The sequence below is a fragment of the Eriocheir sinensis genome, chromosome 49 (assembly GCF_024679095.1).
Source record: "Eriocheir sinensis breed Jianghai 21 chromosome 49, ASM2467909v1, whole genome shotgun sequence".
In the NCBI taxonomy this organism is placed as follows: Eukaryota; Metazoa; Arthropoda; class Malacostraca; order Decapoda; family Varunidae; genus Eriocheir; species Eriocheir sinensis.
This window is the reverse complement of record NC_066557.1, coordinates 9,896,060-9,921,428: the sequence shown is the minus strand read 5'-3', so window position 1 is coordinate 9,921,428 and position 25,369 is coordinate 9,896,060. Positions and strand designations below refer to the sequence as shown.

The following is a 25,369-nucleotide window of genomic DNA, read 5'->3' as shown; positions in this document are numbered from 1 at the left end:
TTGATTCATAGGTTGTTTTTCTCTGGGTTATATGTGTATTTGATTCTCGGTAACTGTGTAAATATGGCATCATTGCGCTTCCAGGTAACTTCACGCACTCGCAAAATGTCGAACCCACTCACATTTATCTACTATAAAATCGCCTTGGCTTAGAGATAACATGAACGGTATTATTAATGTTTTTTTCTAGGATTTACGTTACTGATTCACAGGCTAGTTCTAAGATTAGGTGTGAAAAACCGGTACTTCTGCACGTCACAGCTATATTTATGTGTCCACTCCACTCAAATGTCGAAATAATCCTCAAATTTATCTATTACATAAGCTTTGAGGTTTTGTGAGTAGTATTAATTACGTTTATTTCTTATTGCGCTTACGTTATTGATTTATAAGTTGGTTTTAAGGCTTCCTTCCTCCCATTGCACTGCGCACTCAAAATGTCGACCTAATGGGGAAAATAATGAGGATAAGAAAGAAATTAAGAAAAGGGAGATTGAGTGGTTTTTATGATGTTTTTTTATGGTTTATGTTATTAATTTGTAGAAGAGAAAAGAGAACCAGGAAGAGAGGATCGAGGGACTTAATTAAGGCGTAAATAGGCCTATGGGAACAAAAAACTATCAATCAGTGTTAGAATAGAAACACGTAAGATATTGTAATAATAAAAAAAAGAGTAAAAGAGTAAGAAAAAAATGTTTAGAGGAAGAAAAAGAAAACGAGGGAAAAAGAGGAGGAATAAAAAAAGGGAGAACAGAGGAGAGGAAACAGCAAAAGACACAAAAATAAAAATAAAAAGGAAGAAAAGACAAGAAAAATAGAGGATGGGAGCGGTAATAAGTGAAGAGGGGGAAAGAGATTGATTGATTGATAGTTTATTGTTGCAGGTAAACAACAAGGGAGAAGGGAGGAACATGCCATCCCAACCCCCAGGCAGGACAGAGTGTGATTATACAACTATTAATACATGTAGAGCGAGAAAATAAAAATGATTGAGTGCACATGGTATCAGGTACGTTTTTTCAAGGTCTACGGTATTGATTTATAGGGTAGTTTTAAAGGTTACAGGTGTGCTTGACTTTCGGTGACTGGCAACACTGCGCGCGCCAGGTAAACCCGTCCCACGCACACCTGAAATGTCGCTGTGAATCGCAAATTTCACTCCCCAAGCGAGGCGTTGAGAGGTTGAAAAAATGTTGAAAGGGGTTAAAAATGAGGTAGCAAAAGGTTGAAATCGAGGTTACGAATGAAGTAGAAAAGATTGGAAAGAAGTGGAAAAAAGTTGAAGAGGTTGAGAGGTTGAAAAAATGTTGAAAGGGGTTAAAAATGAGGTAGCAAAAGGTTGGAAGAAGGTTGAAATCGAAGTTACGAATGAAGGAGAAAAGATTGGAAAGTAGAAAAAAAGTTGCAGAGGTTGAAATGAAGTAGAAAAGATTGGAAAGAAGTGGAAAAAAAGTTGAAGAGGTTGAGAGGTTGAAAAAATGTTGAAAAAGGTTAAAGATTGTAAAATGTTGAAAGGGGTTAAGAATAAGGTAGAAAAGATTGGAAATGGGTTGAAAGGGTTGAAAAAAAGGTTGAGAGGGTGAAAAGAGGTTGAAAAGAGTATTGAAAAGGATTGAGTTGAAGAAGAAAGGAAATAAAAGAAAGGAAGGAAACACACACAAAAAAGAGAAAGAGGAGAGAAATAAAGGAAGGAAGGAAGGAATAAAAAAAAGGGATAGAAAAGGGAGGAGGTAAGGGAGAGGAGAGGAAGGGAGGTATTGTGTCGGAACAGATCACTGGAGCAAGGGAGGGAAGGAAGAAATAAAGATCAGGGAGGAAAAAATAAAAAAATAGCGTAAAAATAAAAATGGGGTTTTAAAATTGAGGGATCCGTTCTTAGTAATATTATTGTTATTTTTTTTTCTTTTTTTCTAACTTGTATTTAATCCTATCTTGTTCTTTTATCCCTTTTTCTTCATTTTCCTTCTCATCTTTTTATTTTCCTATTTTCTTTTCCATTCATTTCCTCTCTTGTTTCCTTACACCTTACTTTTCCCCTTCTTTCCATCATCTTTATCTACTCTTCTTCCTTTTCTTTCTTCTTTCCTCTCTCCTTTCTTATTCCTATCTCTCCTCTCATCTTTCTCCCATTATCTTCCTATCCTTTCCTGCTCTTTCTCTCTTCTTTATTTTATTCTCCCCTTATTCCCTATCTTCCATTTCCTATCTCGGTCTCCTCTCCTCCTGTTTCCTCCATTTTTATCACCCCTTCCTCCTCTCATCCTCCTTTCTTTCTTCCTCTTCATTTTTTTCTCTCTCCTTATATCCTCCCTTCCTTCCATCCCAGTCTCCTCCCCCCTAACCTGTACAACATCCTGCTCCCAGTAACACCGCAGCCTCCCCATTTGTTCCGCTCATCCACTTGTGTCTGTGAACCGTGAATCCTTGCAGAAAGTAACCCACTGTAATAAAAGTAATAATAATAAAAAAAGAATAAGGAGAGAAAAAGTTATATGAGAAAATAATGATAATAGTATGTTAATGATAAATAATAAGAATGTTAACTCATATCCTTACAACTACAGTAGAAATAATAATAATAATAATAATAATAATAATAATCAGAATAAAAACATTAGTCAGTTATGTGTTAAGCAATTACTCACCATTATACAAAAAGGATAAGTTTGTAAATAAGAAATAATAATAATAATAATAATAATAATGTTACCCCATATCCTCATAACCTAAGTTGGGAAAACAAAAATAATAATAATAACACTAATAATAAATAGAATTAACTCATTAGACAGTTATGTGTTTAGTTAAAAGTAAGAATTTTGAGGGGGATAAAAATATGACATTCACAAATTATTCAAAACTGTATTCTTAAGTGACCATCATCTCTCGTCTGCACGTGTCAAAAAGATTGTGAGTACAGCCGTGGAAACACTCATCCGCCGCCCGCCCACACACTAATATTTAAACCATTACCAATCTGTCAATCAAACATTCAATAATTACACGGTTTACACCATTAATTTTAGTCTTAACTCTACAATTTTTTTCAGAAGTGTTCCTAGTGTCCGTATTTTAAACATACTCTCTTTTCTCTCACTGCATGCTAACTTCAGCCTTTGACTTCCCATCTCCAGAACCATTCCTATTTCCAGTCTTTGCGTTCTCTATTCCGATCACCTTTACTAATTTTAGTCAACTACAAAAACTTTCAACACTACCACGAATGTCCCAACTTTGCCTATTTTCATCACCATTACAAATTTGTTCTTTTAATCATATATATGTTGGCCTGATTCATAGTTTCACCTGGAGCCTTGTGTTACTCTCCTCATCTTCCCAGGGTTGACACACGTAACCTTCCACCGTCCTCCCCCAGGGCTGCGCTTATCAACCTCTTCGCTGGACTACAAACGCTTCATGAGGGCACTTTGGGCACAGTTGGCTAAGACCAGAGAACGCGGAAAGTGAAATTGCGAAATCTCTTATTCTATACAAGTTACTTACTGTTAACTCCCAACTACTTCTAAATGAATTATAATTACCCTGAAGACTTAATTCTATGTATAAAAAGCTATGTAGTTTGTAGGATTCATTGTTTGAGGATAAAATGCAACTTTAAATCCCACAGGACTTTGCAATGTTGCCAAGTGGAGTGACCCAAGCTTGCCTGCTAACGGTTAGTTCCACGGGAGCAACACCCAAGTGCCTTCACAAAATCAATGGAGTATAGTTTGACTTATTGGCACTCAGTCTCAAGGTTTAGGAGTCACTTCCCTTCCCATTCCTCCTCTTTGGTCTATTCCTGTCCCTTTCTTTTCTTTCATTCTTCCTCCTTTGGTTCTAATCCAGTTCATTCTGTTTCCTTCCTACTCCTTTTTCTTTCATTTCTCCCTTCCTTCTCTCCTTTTCTTTCCACTTCCTTCTTTCATCTTTCTCATTTTTCCCTTGCACTTTTCTCTCCTCTTTCCTTCCCTCCCCTCCTCTCCTCACAAGCCGCCCGCCAAATCACTAAAAGTATAGCCAAGAGGTTGATGCACAAAGACCCTGGTTAGTATGAGAGGCTTTTCTTCTTTCACACATTACAGTTCAAAGTCCAAAAACTACAAGGATAAAAAACACCGTCGCCTCACACACACGGCTATGGGCTCCTCGCTACATTTACTGAAGAACACTCTCGCGCTTACACATCAATGCTCTAAACTAAGAAAATTGTACTGGCTTTTAAATTAACGTAGAAACTGTCCCGTCCCCACCGACCGACTGACTGCCCAGTGAATATCTTGAATGCCTCTTTTTCTACTTGTGTTGTCCCTGACTTATGTTAATTCTCGACTCCCTTCCTTTGACACACTTCTTACAGCGATCGATGAGACATTCTTGTGACTGGGAGGTGTGACATTACAGGAACAGGAGGAGGAGCGAGATGAAGGAGGTGGTGGAGGTGGGATGAATCATTACTATTATTAAATCTACTTTGAAAGAGCATTAAGGAAAAATAAATGAATTGATATAGACCCAAACAAAGCTACCTTAAGCCATATGATAGTAAAGAAAAAGAAGGAAAAAATACAAATAAAATCCCTAATGAGTTAACAGGTGGGTGAAAATGAAGAGGAAAAAGAATGGGACAAAAACAAAAAAATAGCGAATGAGTTAAAAGCCAAGACAAAAATAACAACAACGATAATAAAAATTGGGAACAAAAACAATACCTCAGGAGTTAATAGCTGGGTAGGTGTTGACTTATACTTTAAACTTATCAATATTAACAAGAAAACAATCCCATTTGAAAGGACAGTCCATATTTCAATCAAGTTAGGGAAATAGGAATGGGAAATTATTGGTTAGTTGTGCAAAAAATAACTGGTTGAAGGAACGGTTGAGCTAACAAAAGGCTTAATCACAGCACTGAGCGACTGAGTGAGAGAAGACAGATGTAATTTTGTCATACTGAGAAAAATATGATAGAAGAAAAATATATAGAAGGGAAGACAAACCAAACTAAAAAAATAAACAATGGAAGAAATAAACGAAAAGGACATATAATCTAGAGAAAGGGTGAACTAAAAAAAAAGGGAGATGAACAAAAAATAAACAAAAGGATGAAATAGAGAAAAAAAAGGTAAAATGAGATAAACAAACATGGAAAAACATAAAATCAACAAGCAATCCAGAAAGAGAGGATGAATTAGACCTAAAACAATACAGGTGGAAGAGGATAAACAAAACATAAACAAAGATGGAGAAGCAAAAAATCAACAAACAACCGAGACAGAGAGGATGAATCAAAGCAAAGTCTTGGCATAATAACTGTTGTCATTCACTTTTGCCGCATACATGGTAATTCATCTTTGTGTATTCTTCCCTTTCCTTCCCCCCACTCTCTCCTCCGCCTCCTCTTTGTCTCGTCTCCCGGGTCTGGTAGAGTCAGCGCTTGATCGAGTGGTAGGAATAGAAAACTTGGCAATGATCTGAAGCTTAGCTGGTGTGTGGTGAGGGGACTCTACTTCTTGGCCTTCTTTTTGGGCTGTGGAGACAAAAGGAGAGATTAGATACACAGGGAATAGGAAATGAATGGGTGTTATATATAAGATCATGACCCCCTCCTATCCTTTAACCCAGTAGCAGCGACGGGTCAAATTTGTGGCTTTACCGTGTACCAGCGACGGGCCAAATTTGAGGCTTTACCGTGTACCAGTGATGGGCCAAATTTGTGGCTTTACCGTGTACCAGCGACGGGCCAAATTTGTGGCTTTACCATGTATCAGCGACGGGCCAAATTTGAGGCTTTACCGTGTACCAGTGATGGGCCAAATTTGAGGCTTTACCGTGTACCAGCGATGGGCCAAATTTGAGGCTTTACCGTGTACCAGCGATGGGCCAAATTTGAGGCTTTACCGTGTACCAGTGATGGGCCAAATTTGAGGCTTTACCGTGTACCAGCGATGGGCCAAATTCTTCCATGATATTAACCCCATTGCGTTGATATATATTATGAAATGGTTTGCACGAGTGATGATTTTTTTCATTTTCTTGCTTAGAGGGGCCTTAAAGAAACATGATCCCCGCAGTTACCTGGTTAACCAATTATATTTTGCCCAACTAACCAATTTTCCCATTTCTTCCTCCCAATCTAAAATATGGTCTATCCTTTCAGATGGGATTGTTTCTCTTGATGACAATGATAAGTTTAAGGCTTTAGGGGTGTGCTAGGGGTCGGTAGGTCAATACAAGGCAGGTTCTGTAATCTGACCACCACCTACCCTCACTATCCATGAACTTATCCAACCCTTGCTTGAATGGGAAATAATTGGGTGTTAAAACATGAACATTAGGGATATGCAAGAGGTCGGTAAGCCCATACTAGGCAGCTCCTGTAATATGACCACCACCTACCCTCACTACCCATGAACATATCTAATCTTTGCTTGAATGGTAAATAAATGGGTGTTAAAACATGAACATTGGGGATATGCAAGAGGTCGGTTGGCCCATACAAGGCAGGTCCTGTAAATCAGCTCGAATGGGAAATAAATAGGCGCCTGAGGTGTGCGTTATCGTGCTCTGGCAACCTGCTGTCTTAGGCGTGTCTGATTTCGTGGACATGATAGTGTACACATAGGAAACAGTATCAATAATATGAAGGCAATAATTATATTTGATTACGAGTTTCAAATTGTCAATACCATCGCTGACAGGTGTTTTGTATACAAGATACGATTATAATTATCAAACACGCCTGGTGCTGCCCTACGCTGAGAAAGCAGTAGGCTTTAAAAATACATAATGAAAATAATAGTAAATAATAATAATAATAATAATTAGCTATCATATTATTAGTATTATTTTCATCGTTATCCTATTCTATCCTCAACTCCTCCCAGTCTCTCACACTCACAGGCGAGTCCTCCACTACCTCCTCGTCGTCCTCCTCATCCTCTCCCTCTTCGTCTCCGATCTCATCAAATTCGTCATCGCCCACCACGTTGGTCTCCGTCTGGTGCGTGCCGCTCAAGTGGACCGGCCCGGAGCCCTTCGTTAGGTGGAAGGTGGCCGCCTGGTCCTCCACTAACACCTGCGGATGGAAGGTGGTGGTGGTGAGTGTGGCGAGGAATGGAAGGAAAGTTGCGATAAAAGTGTTGTTTAGCTCGACCACTTCAAATACCACATGCATCTTCATATTAAAGTTAGCGCAAAAATACATGCCCTTGAACCATAATATCGTCACCTTCGTAAACATACCACCTAAGTCATTATTTTCTACTTTACAGGAAATCAGAAAAGAACTGTCATTAGCTCACTTGTCTTATTTAGGCAGAAATGAAAAGGCCAATTCTAGAACACTCAAACCCTGAATGATGAAGGCAACTATACAAAAATGTCACGTGTTGAAAAATGAATGTAAACAAAAACCTGGAAGTCGCTGAAAAATGATATTGGCAATTATATATTTCATGAGGGTGACAATCAGCGTTACCATATTATCGTATTCACCACATTGTATTTCTCATTTTTAAGCCACAAACTCTCGTACCTACACAAATGATGAAAGAATATTAAAGTTGGCGTTAAAACTGTTATTTATTGATGTTTGTTTGTTTGTTTTTGCTATAGATATCAGTCAGAAATTACGCAAATGCTCTACGGTGTGTACGATAGTTTGGCAACGCTGGTGACAATCTGAAAGTGCACTGTTAGAGACTAGCCTAAACAGAGCAAACCTAACCCAGCTGCAGCACCTCGGACCACAGCCTGCCCCCAACCCCAATTGTCTTCTACATATTGACAACGATGGCATGGCTAGGTTAGGTTAGTTTATAACTTTGAATTATGATTAAAAGGCATGTATTTGTGTCCTCTTGACTATAACATGAAGGTGTAAATGGCATTATGAACTAAACTACACTTTTATCAATGCTGAATAATGAAGTGATGATCAAGGGAAGGTGGCGATAATGATAGGTGATAAAAGATGAGAAATAAAAGCTGAAGAGGTAAATAAATATCCTCATAAGTACACCTAACCAAAGTATAATGATAAATGTATAATTATAAACTGCAGCACACACACACACACTCTCCCTCCCTCCCTGGCGCCTCACCTCCACATTGGACACGTAGGAGCCGCCCGCTTTGGACACACAGATGGGTATTCTGGTCTTCTTGTTGTTGTAGCCTTCCACCTCCAGCTCCACCACGTTAGCCTCGCCCTCCTTGGCTTCTGGACCCAGCACAACCTGACGAGAGGGGGAGCCGTGAGTTTTGTTCGCCTACTCGTTATAGTAGAAGGCTTCAAAGTGCATCACAAACACAAATGAAGTGCATGCTTTAATATAACAGACATGACACATACATGTACACATGATAGAATTAACTCCAAAATACATATGAGATCATCCACTATTTGCATGCTTTATGTTTAGAGGGATTTTGATTTTTTTCTCCTTGAGCTTCCTCTTATACTGAAAAATGCAGCACTGTTTCTGCATGTTCTTTTTATATAGCTTTTTGCCAGCAGTCTTTTTTGTTTAGCAGGCCTTTTACATATTTTTTTTTTATATTTTGACTGAACTGCTTTGTTTACTGGAATAAAACACAGCATTAGAGTTGTGCTCTTGTTTTTTGTATTCCTCAGAGCAAAATATCTTACACCAGAAGAAAAATTTAACCCTTTCAATTTGTGACGCAGACGTCGGCGTCACAGTATGGAAAGGGTTAAAAGGAAATGGAAGAGGATTACTCCTCTTCCATTTCCTCTTAAGGGCAAACATATAGAATAATGGAAACCCCCCCAACAAATCTACTACAATAATGAATGAATTAAATAAAACTATTAGGCATTATTATTCCTATCAGGACAAAACTTCTGACTTTCCTCCCTCTACACTTGCATCAGCACCACTAGAGGATCAAGGTGGTTTGTGAGGTGCAGGTGGGTGCGCCTTACCTGTCTGACGGAGAGTGTGTGTGTGGTGACCGTGCACTCAGCCGTGTTCTCCGTGGCTGACCCTTCCCACTTCTGTTCTTTGTGAGCCTCGTCCAAAGTGATGCCTGTTGAGAAGGGAAGGAGGACATGTGTGAATGGGCAAGTATTAACATTATCAACATGACACCTATATGTAATTGTGAGCCTCATCCAGAGTGATAGCTGTTAGGTGGAGGGAAGGATGAAGTACATAAAGGAATCATTATTAATATTAGGTCTATGCTAGAAATTCAAGATTCGCGGGAGTTACGTAACATCCCGGCGAATCTTTAACTTCCGTGAATGTGTGCTGCACTCCTCAAAAATACTCCTACATTGCTTTTTTCCTTAAAGAATTGATAAAAATGTTTATGTATCTTTAGACACAATACATAAATGGTAAAAAAGCTGTAAAAATGCTTAAAAGTACTTCGACATGCTTTACAGAATGGCGGGAATGCACTGACTGACCCAACAATGGCCCAAGAAAACCAACCAACATATAAAATTAATATTTGCAGGTCTACCTGCAGAAAATCAAATTACTTGTGGATATGTCGACGAATATTCTTATCCAGATGAAATTAAAACTGTGAAAGTTACGGGATGACTGGATGTATTTGATAAGCTTACTACTTCTTGTTCTAGTAAATATCTACCAGTTAACCCGTCTGTTTATTTCTGGTAAGTTTTGAATTGTTCATGATTAATATGCCAACTATTCTGAAGAAATCATTAATTTCCCTGATATAGTTCTCCCTTCTCAAAAACTTGTGATTTCCACAATAAATTAAAGCACACACCAACATTCAGGGGAAGTGTTTGGTTGTCACAGTATACAGAAGAAACACTAAGCACTTACTCCCTCACAAGACCAGGAGGAAGGCAGACTTGGCCGCTGACTTGACCACCATGCCGAAGCAGTGCACTGCAATACGCATCACTAGTATTCACTATACAAATTTAAACTTAATACATTTAACCAAACCTAACATCACCTAATCCCCCCTGATCTCAATCTTATCAGAACCAAGCACTGACTGATAACAAAGCATTACAATGAGGTAAGACCCGCCAGCCTCTCATCCCACCCTCCCCCTCACACCCCGGGGCGCCGCGTTCTTCTTCTTCTTTTGACCTGTAACGCTTTGTATCGCTTCTTAGGTCCTCCTCTCCCTTCCTTTTCAGTGTTACGTAATTTTTTAAACTGAAATAGTCACTAGACATTAGTGCCCTTTTTCCCCCGGGGGCGCCGCGTGGGGCACATACCCGACACACGCATCGCCCCCGGACCCCGCGCCCCGTGCTTCCCCGGGTCGCCCCAAACGCCGCCCCATGCTAACGGTCACCACGCCAGGCAAGCCCCGCCCGTCACCCTCCCCACCCACCCGCCCACTGCCCTACACCCCTTGAGAGCGCCACGGGGTAAAACAGACACCCCGAGACATTAAAACACCGGTAAAACTCCCGCCGCGACCCCATGCCTCCGGGGCGGCCAGGCACAGGGGGCCGCGCCGGTTGCTGCCGCCCCACGCTTCACCGCTGCCCCGCCGCCCCCAGGCCCCGCAGCGCCGCGCGGGGGGCACCACGGCTTCCACGGCCCCTGCTTACCCCAGAAGTATGACCGCTCCATCCCGCCGCGCATGGTGTGGGGGTGTCGGGAGGAGGTGCGAGGTGGGGTGTGGGGTGATGCGCCGCCTCCACGTGTGTGCCGCGGCCCTGTCAACAACGCCGCCCTCACTGATGCCACACGCGCGGGCTGACCACGGTTCCCAGATTATCGTACTCAGAGCCGCGTATTTTCCGATTTCTGGCCCATAACTATTTCCAGGAAGCACCAATAATTAACAATTCAAACAATAACCACATATGAAGGCAGTTATTTGGGTAATGAAAGCAGTTTTTGGGTCGGAAATCGGCAAACATAAGAGGCTGAGTACGACAATTTGGCAACGTTGGGGCTGACCTTACAAGAAACGATGCCAGATTGTCGTACTCTGCCTAATGATTGATTGATTGATAATATATTGTTGAAGGTAAACAACAAGGGAGGAATATGCCATCCCAACCCCCAGGCAGGACAGTGTGATTATAAGACTAGTAATACATGTGTAGGTAGCACCATGACACTAAAAAGATACAGTATGATAGGTCCTAAGTTTACTGATTTCCGACCCCACAATTAACTGCTTTCATCACCCAAATAACTGCCTTCATATATGGCTATCGTTTAAATGATTAATTATTGGTGCTTCTTGGGAACAGTTATGGGCCGGTAAATACGCGGCTCTGAGTATGATAATTTGGCAATGGCGCTTATACAAGTTACCATATATAACTTTTCATTAACTCCAGAAGTAATATCCGTAAATCCATGCATAATTTCACATACACAAATGAATTAATAAACATACCGTGAAAGAATTACACGGCCAGATACGGTACGAACTTCCCTTAAATTCTATATCCAAAACCCAACTATCTAACCTTATAATTAAATTCATAAGTCTCTAAAAAGATTAACACATATACATAAATAAAGACGGAGAAGATAAAGTCAGGCGCACGCGAACACACCTAAAAAATTGTCATATATATAACTTTTAACTAACCCAATAAATAAATCAAAATGAATTATAGATGATGCATGGGAATAAGACACACGAGATTACCCACATATATATATAACTTTAAACCAACTCCTCAAAAATCCAGAAATCCATAAATAAGCTCACACATACACATAATTGAATAAAGGTAATTAATATCGGACAATTAAAACTACCGCCAAAACTGTCTATAGGCAAAATGACCATGCACATATATTGGCTAACGTAAACATCTGTAGGTAAAACATTCATAATTTCACACACATACAGATAAATAAATAAGCAAACATAGTCAAAAGCATCAATAATTAAACCGTTTCTTCCTTGTCAATTTTAAAAGGTAGCGTAGTAGCTGTTGCCAGATAAACGAGCACACCCTCCATACCTCCTTCATAAAAGTAGCCATTTGTAACATATCAAGCTGAGATTGGTAGAATACTGATCATTCAACACACGTAAATAATTAAATAAAAAATAAGATAAGAGAAAATTAATCCGCTTCTTTCCTAAATCGTCCTTAAATGTCTCAAAAACTACAGTAGCGAGAAGGGAACAAAAGTAGCACATGGATATTCATATAACTTCATTAATATCCACATACTTTCACAAACACACATATATAGATAAGGAAGTTGCTAGAGTGAGAGATATTTAGGACACTCCCTCTCTCGATCATAAAGTAGCGAGATTGTTCTGAAAGTAGCAGATAGAAACTCGATCAACTTGCCCAGTAGGTATAATATTGATAATTTTCCACACATACACAAATGGATAGAGTCAGAGATAATTATAGGCCGCTCCATAATCCTTGGTCATAAAATAAGGAGGTAGCACAACTATAAAAAAAAAAAAAAATAGTAGCAAAAAGGTGCTATATAAAACACATTAAGAAAGGAAAAGGAAAGATCATAATATAATATAATAGAAGAAATCTTTATATATATACCATCACATGCATCAATATAAACACCAGCAATAATCAACAAGAATAACATAAGCTCATAGGCATTTGTTTTTGGTCTATATATATTGTGCTATTTGACTTAGCGAGTTTTTTCTTTGCTTTATATCACATCATCAATACGGCAGACCAAATTAAAGCTATATAAAAAAAAAAACATTGGCATTAGAATTACATAAGTCCTTGTATTATATTGTGTTTGGTCCATATATCGTGCTATTTGGCTCAGTGATGATTCTTTCTCCCTTAAATTCATATCACGTATAAAATAAGGTAGACCAAATTTGAGCTAGAGAAGAAAACATAGCATAAAAATAGTGTAACCTTGTATTATTTTTTATGCTACACATTTTCTATTTGGCTCAGTGATAATTCTTTCTCCCTTAATTCATATCACGTCTAATATAAGGTAGACCAAATTAAAACTACTATAGAAAAAAATATAGCATAAGAATATATAATGTAACCTTGTATTAGTTATTTGGTACACATTTTCTATTTAGCTTATTGATAGTTTTTTCCCTCTCTTTCACATCACAACTAAAATAAGCCAGACCAAATTAAAACTTAAAAAAAAGCATAGTAAAAATGTAACCTTGTATTATATCTTTGTCTGCAATATCTATTTGGCTTATAGTTATTTCATCTCTTTTATATCACATCTAAAATAAGGGATACCAAATAAAAGCTACAGAAAACAATATCAAACCAATAGTGTTATCTCATATATTATTCCTTCGGTAGACATTTGCTATCTCGCTTTATAATCATTTTTTTCCTCTATCATCTCATATCGAAACGGAGGCAGACCAAATTTAAGCTATAGATAAAAAAAACATAGTAATAATGTAACCTTGTATTATATCTTTGTCTGCAATATCTATTTGGCTTATAGTTATTTCATCTCTTTTATATCACATCTAAAATAAGGGATACCAAATAAAAGCTACAGAAAACAATATCAAAACAATAGTGTTATCTCATATATTATTCCTTCAGTAGACATTTGCTATCTCGCTTTATAATCATTTTTTCCTCTATCATCTCACATCGAAACGGAGGCAGACCAAATTTAAGCAATAGATAAAACAGTATTAACCTATAGATACAATAATATGAAGAATAAATTTTGATATCTGTAAAAAAAAGATGATTTTTTTTCCATTGATTATTTTTTGGTGCTAACCTGACTGTATCACTGCCAGCCTTAATTAACCACACCTCTCCCGTAGTCATCCTGTTCACCCGAGTATAAAATGGACTAGAATATATTGCTTATATCACCCAAATTAGAGGATAATGACTAGGAGCAGCGAGTAGCGGGCTTTTTTTTTATTAATGCTGTCTCCTTTGCTAAAAAAAAAAAAAAAAAGAATACAGGACCCAGATTCTCACACATATTTAACCCAGTAGCTGCGGGGATCATGTTTCTTAAAGGTCCCTCTAAGCGAGAAAAATGAGAAAAAAATCATCACTCACGCAAATCATTTCATTATATATATCAACGCATTTGTCATCAGTTAATGCATCATCTGTTTTTTGGGGGTTTATGTCCTGGCAAAAATTTGGCCCGGCGCTGGTAGTACACGGTAAAGCCACAAATTTGGCCCGTCGCTGCTACAGGGTTAACAAGGCTTTTGGGTCATTTCCAGGGTAGCTATTCTATTTTACGCAATACACATTTAAGCCCGATATCACACCCCTCCGACATCACGTCAACTTGTCTCTTTCGGATTCTAGAACATTCGAATCATAACTGCTGATTCGACTGCTCCGTTTCGCTACTAGACTAACCCTACTTCCCGAACAACCCTTACGCCCATATTTTTAAACATTTCGCAGCACAAACACACATAGTTGACACGGTTTTCGTAGGAGTTTGGGGCATTTCCAGGGGTAGTTTTATGAGTTTTATGGTAGTCTGACTCCTCTTCTGTACCATGAACCTGAATATGCACTCAATAGAACCCGATTGATCCCCTCTTTAACTTTTAGTAATAGTTGATGTGAGATGTGAAAGGGTCTGAAAACAGTAAAAAAAAAAACCAACCTTAATTCCTAACAAGGGGTAGTTTAGTGACCCTGGTGGTAGTGTGTGTCATCCTCTTCACCTGAGTATATATGGACTAGAATATGTTGCTTGCATCACCCACAGAAAGTGTATTAGGGAAACTGTCTATACTAACCTACCTAACTGTAAGCCTATTAAATGACCAACTTACCTGCCTACTTACTTAATTATCACCTAACCTACCTGCCTATTTACCTATTCACTGATCTACTTACCTACCTTTAAATCAACTTACCTAACTCCCTGCCTATCAACTTATTTACCAACCCATCAATGTACTAACCTTCCTACTTACCTATCACCTTACCAACCAGCCTACCTATGTATCAACTTACCTGCCTAACTATCTATCAAGTACCTACCTACCCACTTACTGATATCTTACCTACATACCTGTCTGTACCTCACTTACTGATATCTTACCTACGTACCTGTCTGTACCTATCAACTCAGACAATCTCCTACTAACCTACCCCCGCCAAACCCCCTTAGCCTGCCATGAACACCTCGGCCACAGGCATGTTGATGACAGCGGTGAGCAGCGGGCGGGTGGCCTTGCCCTTCACAACGAACACCCGTACCGTGTCCGCGATGCCCAGCTCCGACACGCACGTTACCAGCGTCTCCGCCACGTGAACGATGCCGGGGACTAGTATGGGGATCTGGGGGCAGGGGGGACGGGGTTAAGCGAGAGGGAGGGAGTTGGAAAAGGGAAGAAGTGAGGATTAAAAAGGGGAAGGGTTGAGGAGGAGGAGGTTGGGAGGGAAGAGTGTTGGGAAGGGTTGGGTAGGGAAAGGTTAGGGATGGGGGACTACATAGGCATATAAACATACATACACAAAAACACACTAATAGTACCTTCATAGTATATCAATTTTATCATAGTGTGGCAGGAATGACTGCTAATGTGTATGTGTGTGTATGTGCATGTATATGTTTGTATAGCTATGTAGTATGTGTATTTCTGTGTAGGTGTGTGTGCGCTTATGTATGTGTAAGTTTATGTATATGTGTGTGTGTGTGTGTGTGTGTGTGTGTGTGTGTGTATTTACCTGGTTATAGTATCAGATTAGTGTTTGTCCTATGTGTGTATGCAATGCTGTATGTGTTTAAGCCTATCTGTGTGTGAATGCATGTGTGTATGACTATCTGTGAGTGTGTATGTGTGTGTGTGTGTGTGTGTGTGTGTGTGTGTATTTCCCTGGTTATAGTATCAGATTAGTGTTTGTCCTATGTGTGTATGCAATGCTGTATGTGTTTAAGCCTATCTGTGTGTGAATGTATGTGTGTATGTCTATCTGTGAGTGTGTATGTGTGTGTGTGTGTGTGCCCACCTGTATGTATGACTTGTTGACGCTGTACACGCGGTCGTCACAGTGGAAGATGACGGCCAGCTGGAGGGACGGGTAGGAGGAGGAGGTGTTCTGCAGCTCAACACGCAGCTTGAAGGTCGGACCCAACCCCAGAACCTGCAACCACATCTTCGTTAACAACCCTATTTTTTTTTACAGCTTCCCTTCGTCTTCTATCTAATTGTATCTTTCTTCCCTCTCTTTTCCTTCCTCTTTTTCCTCATTCCGTTTTCTTTCATTTCCGTCTTTTATATCCTTTTACTCTTCCTGTTTCCTCTTTATTTCCCTTTCCTTCTTTGATTTCCTTTCTTTTCACAGTTCTGTCTACATCTATCTATCTACTTTTTCTTTTTCTACAGCAAAGGCGACGGCTCAAGGGGCAACAAAAAGAGTGCAGAGAGAGAGAGAGAGAGAGAGAGAGAGAGAGAGAGAGAGAGAGAGAGAGAGAGAGAGAGAGCCCACTAACCAAAACCAATATCTTTTTAACATGCTTTGGTTTGCCTTCATGAACAAACAAGACTTTATTTCACTTTACCTGACCCTCACTTAATTTAGCACACCTTTTTTTTTATCTATCCGAGGAAGTGACATTTTTTCTAACTTCAAAACTACAAAAACAAAAAAATATTCACACCACAGAATCTCAACCCCCAACACCTATGCACTAATTAACAAACCACACCTTCTGTACACCTGTGTCTTACCTGGGCGGAGAGCTTGAGTGGTTCGGTCTGCGTGAGGGAGACGGGGTTGCTGCTTGTCTCCAGGGCGTGAACGTAGGCGCGGGCGGTACTGAGTCGCAGACGGTAGAGGTCATGCTGGAAGACCCTATGCATCACTGTCGAGGGGGGGAGAAAGGTTAACGGTGGGGTGAGGAAGAATGTGATTGGTGTGGCGAAACGCAGTAGTCATCCCTGAAATAGTACGTTTTCCAATACTAGTTCGGTTTTGGTTTTATGTGGATTTTCTAAGAAGATTTTTTAGGATTTTTAAATTTCCCGACCAGCAGCAAATTTGAAAATCCTAAAAGATCTATGACAATCCGTATAAAACCGAAACCGAACTATATTGAAAACCGTACGATTTGAGGGACTCACACATACAGTTCTCCCATTCCCGCAGGTCTAAAAGAATAAAACAAGAACTTATAGAAGAAAACAACCACTGAAAATCTGCAAAAAACACCTATTAACATCAACAAAACCGGCTATCACGCACACACGCAGTTCTCCCATTCCCGCATGGTCTAAAAGAATAAAACAAGAACTTATAGAAGAAAACAACCACTAAAAATCTGCAAAAAACACCTATTAACATCAACAAAACCGGCTATCACGCACACACGCAGTTCTCCCATTCCCGCATGGTCTAAAAGAATAAAACAAGAACTTATAGAAGAAAACAACCACTAAAAATCTGCAAAAAACACCTATTAACATCAACAAAACCGGCTATCACGCACACACGCAGTTCTCCCTCTCCCGCATGGTCTAAAAGAATAAAACAAGAACTTATAGCGCAGTTCTCCCTCTCCCGCATGGTCTAAAAGAATAAAACAAGAACTTATAGAAGAAAACAACTACTGAAAATCTGCAAAAAACACCTATTAACATCAATAAAACCGGCTATCACGCACACACGCAGTTCTCCCTCTCCCGCATGGTCTGGTCCACGAACAGCTTGGTCTTCTTGGGGATGTTGAGTTTCACCGCCGCGGCCTGAGCTGGTCCGTCCGTGTCCTCGATGTTGAAACGCGCCGTCCGCTTCAGGATCTTCACCATAAGACCGCCACCTGAGGAATGACGATGATGGTGATAGTGATGCTGTTTTCTTTTTACGGTAGAGGAGTAACCCCTCGTCATCATTGCCAAGAGAAGAAAGTTGATGAAGAAATGGTATCAGTCTTATCTATCTGCCTTTTCTCTATTTCCTTTCTCGCCATTCTTTCCCATTCTCATCCTTTCTATTTCTGCTATTCTATTCCTTTCTTGCCATCCCTTATTTTCTTTGTCTGACTTTCCATCCTTTTCTGTCCCTTCCTTTCTAACTCTATTGCAATTTTCTACTCCTCCTCCTCCTTCACCTATCATTCCTTATTTCCTATGTCTTCCTTTCTATCCCTTTTTTTTATCCTTTCTTTCCTTCCCTTCTTTTCTCTCCCTTCCTCTCTAACTCTTCTTCAATTTTCTCCCCATCACCTGTCAATACCAGTAAATTAAGAAAACAAAAAGGAAAAAGAAATTGTTTACTTGCAACAATAAACTATCAATCAGTCAAAAGGAATATAAAGAGGAAAAGTAAGCTACCATTTCTATTTATCCTCATCTTTCCTACCCATCCTTCCTCTTCCTTCCCCTTTTCCACTTCCCCCCTTTCCCCGTCATCCTCACCCTTCATCACCATCACCAATGTGTTGTCCTCTCGTCCGAAGCGTCCGAACCTCATGGCGGCCACGCGGTCCTCGGTGAGAATGGTGTCCACGAGGTGTTTGTCGCGGTAGATAAGCACGCGGTTGTCATTCAGCGCGAGTGCCACCAGTGTCAGGCCAAGAGTGCGCACCTCCAGGCACTCCAGGCACAGCACACCGCCAGGCAGCTTCAGGCACCACATACGCTTGCCCTGGTGTGGGGGGAAGGGGGCGTTAGTTGGGAGGGGGGGAGGTTGTGGGGTTAGTGGTTGGGTGTGTGTGTTTTGGGAAGAGGTTTTGACTGGGGTTGGTGTGGGTTTGATGGGCTTACTCTTGAGGTTTATTTGATCTTGGGTTTTATTTTGGGTTAAGATGGGTTTGCTTTCGATTTGATTAGGATGGCTAGGAGTTCAAATGGTGTGTTGGAAAGAGTTTTCAATTGGGGTTAGTGGGATTGAGAGAAAAAACCCACTGTATTAAACAAGAAAGAAAAAAATAAAATGAGGCAAAATAGCATGAATGAGAAAACACAAAACACGCAAAAAACACTACTATGCTAAATCAGATGAAACAGTACATCATCATCATCCATTTTTCATCAATAGTATTCATATTTTCACTATATATAAAGTCATGCATTCAATGACCTTCAACTGCCTCTATTAAGTCCATCCTCAGCAGCCAAGTCCAAAATCATCACACAGATAATAAAAGATCACAAAAGCTCAAATGGACTAACCAAAACCTGACCTAACGTAACCAAAGCTTAACCCAACCAAGAGCCAACCTAACCAATACCTAACCTAACTTAACCTGACCTCCCAGCACACACACCTTGTTGTTGAAGGAGTGCAGGTGGTGGTCCATGGTTGCAACAATGATATTCTTGTCCCGGCGTATCAGACCCACGGGCTGAGACGTTAGCTCGGCCGTGGGTCTGCCGATCTTGGTGCCGCGCTTGAGGGTGTAGATCTGGCCGTTGCGACATGCCACGATGATGCGGTACTCCACATCGTACAGCCCCGTCACTGAGAGGAAGACGGGCACGCTGGGCAGGCTCATCTGTGGCATGGGGTGAAGGTTAATAGGCTGGTAGGTGACGGAGGATTAGGAAATGGGGTTAAAAGGTAAAGTAAAGGAAAAATAAGTAACGGAAGGAATAAAAAGAAGGGAGATGGGCAAGCTTGGCAGGCTCTTCTATGGCATGGGGTGAAGGTTAATAGGGCGGTAGGTGATGGAAGCTTAGAAAATGGGGTTAGAAGGTAAGTTAAAGGTAAAATAAATAAGGGAGGGAATATAAAGGAGGAAGATGGGAATGCTAGGCAGGCTCAGAGGGTGGTGAGGTTATGAGGTGATTAGGTGATGGAAGCTTAGAAAATGGGTTAGAAGGTAAGTTAAAGGTAAAATAAATAAGGGAGGAAGATGGGCAGGCTTGGCAGGCTCAGAGGGTGGTGAGGTTATGAGGTGATGGAGGCCTAGGAAATGGGGTTCAAAGATAAGGGTGGAATGGGGAATGCATGTGAATGGAGAGGTACCGTATTTATTAAAAGGTCAAAGCGTGGAAAAGAATAACCTTACAAAAAAGTGAATAACAAACATGAATATACACTTGAGCCTTACACTGTTGAGGATGGTGAAGGCCTCCGGGTCCAGGATGAAGATGTTGGCGCTCTCCGTCCCCAGCACCAGGCAGGAGATGGCATCGTCCTCAGCGTGGGACTTCTTGAGGGTCGAGAAGCAGGTCACCACGGTCTGCGGCACGGGGGAGAGAGAGGAGTTAATCAATATATATACAATTCTTTTTATCTTGTTATTATTTGTCCTTGAGCTGCCTTAATTAATGTGAAGAAAAAAATACATGATGAAATTCTTGATACTTTCTGTACTTTGGAGGAAAAAATGTTAATTATATGTATACTTTTTTTTTTTGCCTTGAGCTCATTTGCTAAATATAAATACATGATAAAATTGATGATATGTTGAGGAAAGGAAGTTAGATAGAAGTAGATATGGAGGGAAAACAACACATGATTATTTGAAATCCTGTAATATTGCAACTAGATAACACACACACACACACACACACACACACACACACACATACACATCCCTCCCTCACACACACACCTGTCGCTTGAGCAGGAACCCCTTGTGCTGGTCCAGGAAGGTGGTCTGGCTGGTGTGGTCGGGGCACATGAGGAACCGCTGGGAACGTGTGGTCAGGCCGCACTCCCCCACCTCCTGCCGCAGCGAGTCAAGGATCTCGTACAGCATGCTCACGTCCAGCAGCTCATCCCTGGCCTGGGGGGTGGAGGGGAGCGATGATTATCCTCCTTACCTGTTTCAACTTTATCTTAACTTAACTTTACCTCACTTTTTTATTATTTTGTTGTTCATTTTTTAATCAAAGAACGTGCAAAAATAACTTGGGATTAATTATAAGAAGATACAGCTAAAGGTAAAAAAGAAGATTGATTTATAAGTCTGTCATTGAAAAACTTGGAATGAAAAATTTAGACTGGAATAAAAACTTGTAAATCTTGAAAACTTGAAATAAAAAAGCCTGGAGTAGAAAATAAGAAGAACATTGATTTACAAGTTTATCCTCCCACTGTTTGTTTTTCTGTAGACTCAAAGCAAGAATATAATTAACAAACACATGAAAAATTGGAAAAGTGTATAAGAACATTGATTTATAAGTCCATGCTCTGTAGCAACATATTACATCCTACTGTTTTTATTTCTACATAACGCAAGAAAACAATCAAGGAACATGAAAACTGAAGAAAATATAAGGATAAAAAGGTTTTGAGTCTAGTACTTATTTTCTTCTGAATCAAAAACAAAACAAAACATCTCTCCTCACCTGACTCCACGCATCAAACTCAGTGGGGTTGACTTCTAGCGTGGGCAGCGTGAACTTGAAGTATGGGCGAAGGTTCTTGTAGATGTAGATGTAGCTGCCAGATGCCACAGCAACAGCTAAAGGGAAGGAAAGGCTTGTAATGAAAGTGCGCAGAAAACCATGATGATTATTATAGATGATTAAATAATTATTAAGGATATTCACTGTTATTATTTCCCTTATTGAAAAAAAGTAAATGATGATTAGCATAAGGGTTTTATTGATTGTTAAAAAAATGTGATGACTTAATTGTCACCTCCCAAAGCACATGAGAAATTGACCTACTAGGGATTAAATTTTTTTTCACTAATTTCTGTCACTATCACATCAACACACATTCTCCTTGTTATGTCACCGCAGAACAGCACATTAACACACATTATTTTTTACCATGCCACCTCAGCACACCTCACCTGGCACTCTTGGCTCTGTGGTGTCCATGTGGAAGGTAATGACACCTGTAGGAAGGTCAATTAAGGTGTTCTCCGACATCAGGTTCGTCCCTTTGTACACCTGAAAAGTAGACAAACAACTGGGGTATGTTTTTTCCTATACATATTTACTTTTCACCCTTAACTTCTGTCTCTACTGTAAAAACAAGACTCCCAACCTCTTAATGCATTCACTAAAAGAAAATAAATGGTTTGCCTGACTTGATTTGACCTTTTCCACCCCCTGCCCTTACCTTGAGCTTCATGTTGTATGCCCCGGTGCCAAGGTCCGCGATGACCAACTTTGCCTCACCATCACCGTGCAGGTCAGCCAGGGCCATGCAGGAGCTGAAGGTGTAGAGGGCAGCCAGGGGGTCATGGTGGGCCGTCAGCCATCGGTCGCTGCAAAAGAGTAATAAACTTAACGAATCTAATCGAACCAAACATCACCTCCTAACAGGGGACGGCTTTGCCACCCCCCAACCTCCCTATTTTAATCAAAACAGACTTGATATGACCTTTAATTAGGCCGAGTTTTGCCCCCTTCACCCCTTAGTTTACCATTTCCACAAAAAAATGTTTATAAGAAGATGAATGTTATAAAAAAATGTCAGAAGAAATAGTGTAAACCTCCACAGTTTAACCCCTTGACTGTGGATTTCCTACCAGAAGACATCACCAAGCTACAGGAGTGGAACAAAAAGTGGCTGCTACAATTCAGTGAAGAAAAATGTAAAGCCATGCACCTTCGGAGGGGATATCCAGCTTACCAATACCACATGGGAAACACTCCACTATTCACCACAAAGGCAGAGAAAGACCTGGTACTGTATGTTACCAGGCTACCGGTGAGAGCCAAATCCGTGCCAATTGCAGCGGATGGGTTAATGGGTGAAAAACTAAACAAATACTATTAATTACCAAGCAGCTCAGAAATTCAGTCATTGTCATGTGGATACCGTATATATTGAGCAGCCTGGCAAAGGTTATCATTACAGGTTCCTTCCTATAATATTCCTGCCCATAATTGGAGACCTACTGAATATATATTAGTACCAAAGTTTTTTTTTTTTTTTTTTTTTCAGCAAAGGAGACAGCTCAAGGGCACAAAAAAGTAAACATTAATAAAAAAAAGCCCGCTACTCGCTGCTCCTAAAAAGAATCCAAAGAGTTACTAAAAAGAATCCAAATAGTTACTAATTAGTGTTAGCAAGAGCCACTCACCTCTCCGCCATCGTGCTGTGCTGTCTCAGAGACCAGCTTGGTAAAACAAAGTCCCGCTCTGTGATACTTAAAAAGCTGTTATTGACTCCATGCAGTGACCTCCTTCTCCATTTCCTTGTGACCTGCTTTGCTGTGAATCCCTCTCTCCTTCTTCTTTCTTTCTTCTTTTGACCTGTAACGCTTTGTACCGCTTCTCAGGTCGTCCTCCTCTCGTTCCTTTTCAGTATTATGTTATTTTCTAACCTGAAACCGCATTCTTCTCTATCTGTTCACTTGGGTGTATTGGTGTTTAATCTTCCTCTTTCTCTTCTTCTCTCTGTTTTCTTTCCTCTTCCTTATTATCAGATTTCCTCTTCTTCTGGAGTGTTTTATGGGTCTGCTGGTTTAACTTCCTCCCTTCTCCTTTGTTCTTTACTTGCAACAATAAACTATCAATCAATCGGTCAACTTCCTCCTTCCTCGCCTTCCCGTCAAGCGAGGCCGAGCAATGTTTACAAACACGGTTGCCATGGCGACCAGCCGGGCATTTAAACCTGACATATAGAATTATCCTTAAAACCAAAGAAAAAAGGAAGATAAAAGGCGCCTAAAGAGAAGAAATGCAAGCTAATACACGCCTGAAGTTAGATAAATACATAAAACAGTGAATTATTTGAGATTTTAGTGTTTATATGCACCGTTACAAGCTCTGGTGCTGATGATGACGATGGTGGTGGCCTTTAAAAACATAAACACACACACATAACAACAACAAGACTATAGTACATGTATAGTCTCCTTGCACGAGTGGTTCTCATTTAAAAGGTGTCAGGACGTTCATTAACTCAGTGTTCTTGGTTAAAGACTAACACGGAGGAAGGAGGAAGAGAAAAGGACAGTGGTTTAGCGTTTACCGTTAATGAGGTTTCAGGCCCTTACTTCTTATCTGGATGACCTTTCCCTATGAGCCATGCTAGGGTGAACCGTCATGCGAAGAACAGAAAGGTCTCACCAACCAATGCGCCAGCCTATCCAAACTCATCAAACAACATAACATTTAAGTTTTTCCGCCTTCATGTTATAGTCAAGGGACATGTATTTCGTACCTTTAGTATAATATGGAGGCGTAATATCGTATTTTGGAGGCGCGTAGTGATTCTCAATAATTACCACATAATCAAATAAGACATAGGTTGGCGTCACACAGGGCCGGATCAGTAATTAGAATATGTTATCCTCAGTAATAATCCTCGATGCACTTATTCTCAAACATCGTAGTGAGTCTTAATTGCTTTCATGAACAGTATCACAAATTTCCATTGGATCAGTTTTCATGTCTTATATTTTCGTTATACACAACTAAATATCCAACGATTATTACCAACTCACTGAACAGTTATCACACACAATATATCTTTGAGTACAAACAATTACTAATAGCCATACTCGGTTATGTTACGAATTCTCTCAGTTTCAGTCTGGAGAGCTACACAACACTGGTCATTCGCTGAGTGGTTGATTTCAGGCTTCTTGTACAATCTCTCTCTCTCTCTCTCTCTCTCTCTCTCTCTCTCTCTCTCTCTCTCTCTCTCTCTCTCTCTCTCATATACCTCACACAATTTATGCATTTCTTCTCAGCCATGGAGCAATCCTTCGCTTTATGGTCGCCAGCGCATTAATTTGAAACATTTTGGAACCTCTCCATCTCTCTTAGCAGTACAGTTGGTCCCAAGATAGCCATGGATATCTTTGACAATAAAGGAACAACAGACTGCCTACTTATAATTCCTGTCCTAAATAAAGCTGTCAAGCCCCCCCCCCCCCCCCACACACACACACACGCACACACACACACACACAAAGAAACGGTATTCAGCTATACTCATTAATAAAACCTTTACTCACTGATATCTAAAAGCACCACTGTACGTTCATAAAAAGCTGATCTAAGTATCGTATTGGGGAGTGAGTTATTGCGCACCAAAAGACGCTGCGCAGGTTTAGCGATACGCATGCGCAGTGACTCAGCAGACGCAAAGGGGGGAACCTACACGTGTTGTTACGCTAATTATCCACCTGTTACACCTGCCCGGCCGCGTAATTAGCGCTCCCCCGGTGTTAGTTTACCTGTCTTTAGTGCGTTAAGTGTCTCAAGAGTAAGAGAAGAAAGAAAAGAAGATGGAGAAGGGAGGAGAGAAGACGGGAGATGATGTGACTGAGATTGAGGTAGGATTTTATTTTTTATTCGTATTTTCTTTCTTTTTTAGCATTTTATCATTTTTTTAATCCTCTTTTCCCTTTCAGTACGATCCTCAATGTTTTTTTCTTCGTTTTTCTTCATTTTCTTCTTTTGTCTTTGTTTTTGTTTTTCTTTATCTTGTTCTTGTTCTTCTCGTTGTTGTTCTTTATCTTGTTCTTGTTTTTCTCGTTGTTGTTCTTATCCTTGTTCTTACTTGACTAGCCTA

The 25,369-nt window shown here is 40.2% G+C and overlaps 2 protein-coding genes across 3 annotated transcripts; both read right to left on the bottom strand.

The window, feature by feature from the left end:
* Positions 1–5,298: 5,298 nt before the first annotated feature.
* Positions 5,299–10,743, bottom strand: LOC126981859 (nucleoplasmin-like protein ANO39). Its single transcript, XM_050833453.1, has 5 exons — positions 10,577–10,743; positions 8,948–9,051; positions 8,103–8,237; positions 6,899–7,075; positions 5,299–5,527 (listed from the first exon to the last, which is right to left on the bottom strand). Exons 1-5 carry the CDS (start codon positions 10,608–10,610, stop codon positions 5,504–5,506), a joined length of 474 nt encoding a protein of 157 aa, XP_050689410.1. The 5' UTR covers positions 10,611–10,743; the 3' UTR covers positions 5,299–5,503.
* A 3,153-nt stretch (positions 10,744–13,896) lies between these two features.
* On the bottom strand, positions 13,897–23,421 carry LOC126981858 (Bardet-Biedl syndrome 1 protein homolog). Of its 2 annotated transcripts, XR_007734231.1 has the most exons (13): positions 22,926–23,421; positions 21,956–22,103; positions 21,684–21,783; positions 21,232–21,347; positions 20,493–20,666; positions 19,986–20,117; positions 19,200–19,427; positions 18,349–18,577; positions 17,595–17,750; positions 16,663–16,796; positions 15,941–16,075; positions 15,030–15,268; positions 13,897–14,991 (listed from the first exon to the last, which is right to left on the bottom strand). XR_007734231.1 is itself a non-coding variant. In XM_050833451.1 (12 exons), the coding sequence occupies exons 1-12, from the start codon at positions 22,934–22,936 to the stop codon at positions 15,095–15,097; spliced, it is 1,737 nt and encodes a 578-aa protein (XP_050689408.1). In that variant the 5' UTR covers positions 22,937–23,421; the 3' UTR covers positions 13,897–15,094. The 2 variants fall into 2 exon arrangements, 1 of the variants encoding a protein (XP_050689408.1); XM_050833451.1 differs by having other exon boundaries at positions 13,897–15,268.
* Positions 23,422–25,369: the final 1,948 nt, after the last annotated feature.

Coding starts and splice junctions, on each gene's coding strand:
- LOC126981858 (XM_050833451.1), bottom strand. Junction 20,667..21,231: donor AGTTTGATGCGTGGAGTCAG/GTGAGGAGAGAT, acceptor TCCACCCCCCAG/GCCAGGGATGAGCTGCTGGA. Junction 18,578..19,199: donor TGCACTCCTTCAACAACAAG/GTGTGTGTGCTG, acceptor CCCCCACACCAG/GGCAAGCGTATGTGGTGCCT.
- LOC126981859 (XM_050833453.1), bottom strand. CDS start 10,610: ATGCGCGGCGGGATGGAGCGGTCATACTTCTGGG. Junction 9,052..10,576: donor GGAGCGGTCATACTTCTGGG/GTAAGCAGGGGC, acceptor CCTTCTCAACAG/GCATCACTTTGGACGAGGCT. Junction 5,528..6,898: donor AGGTAGTGGAGGACTCGCCT/GTGAGTGTGAGA, acceptor TTGTCTCCACAG/CCCAAAAAGAAGGCCAAGAA.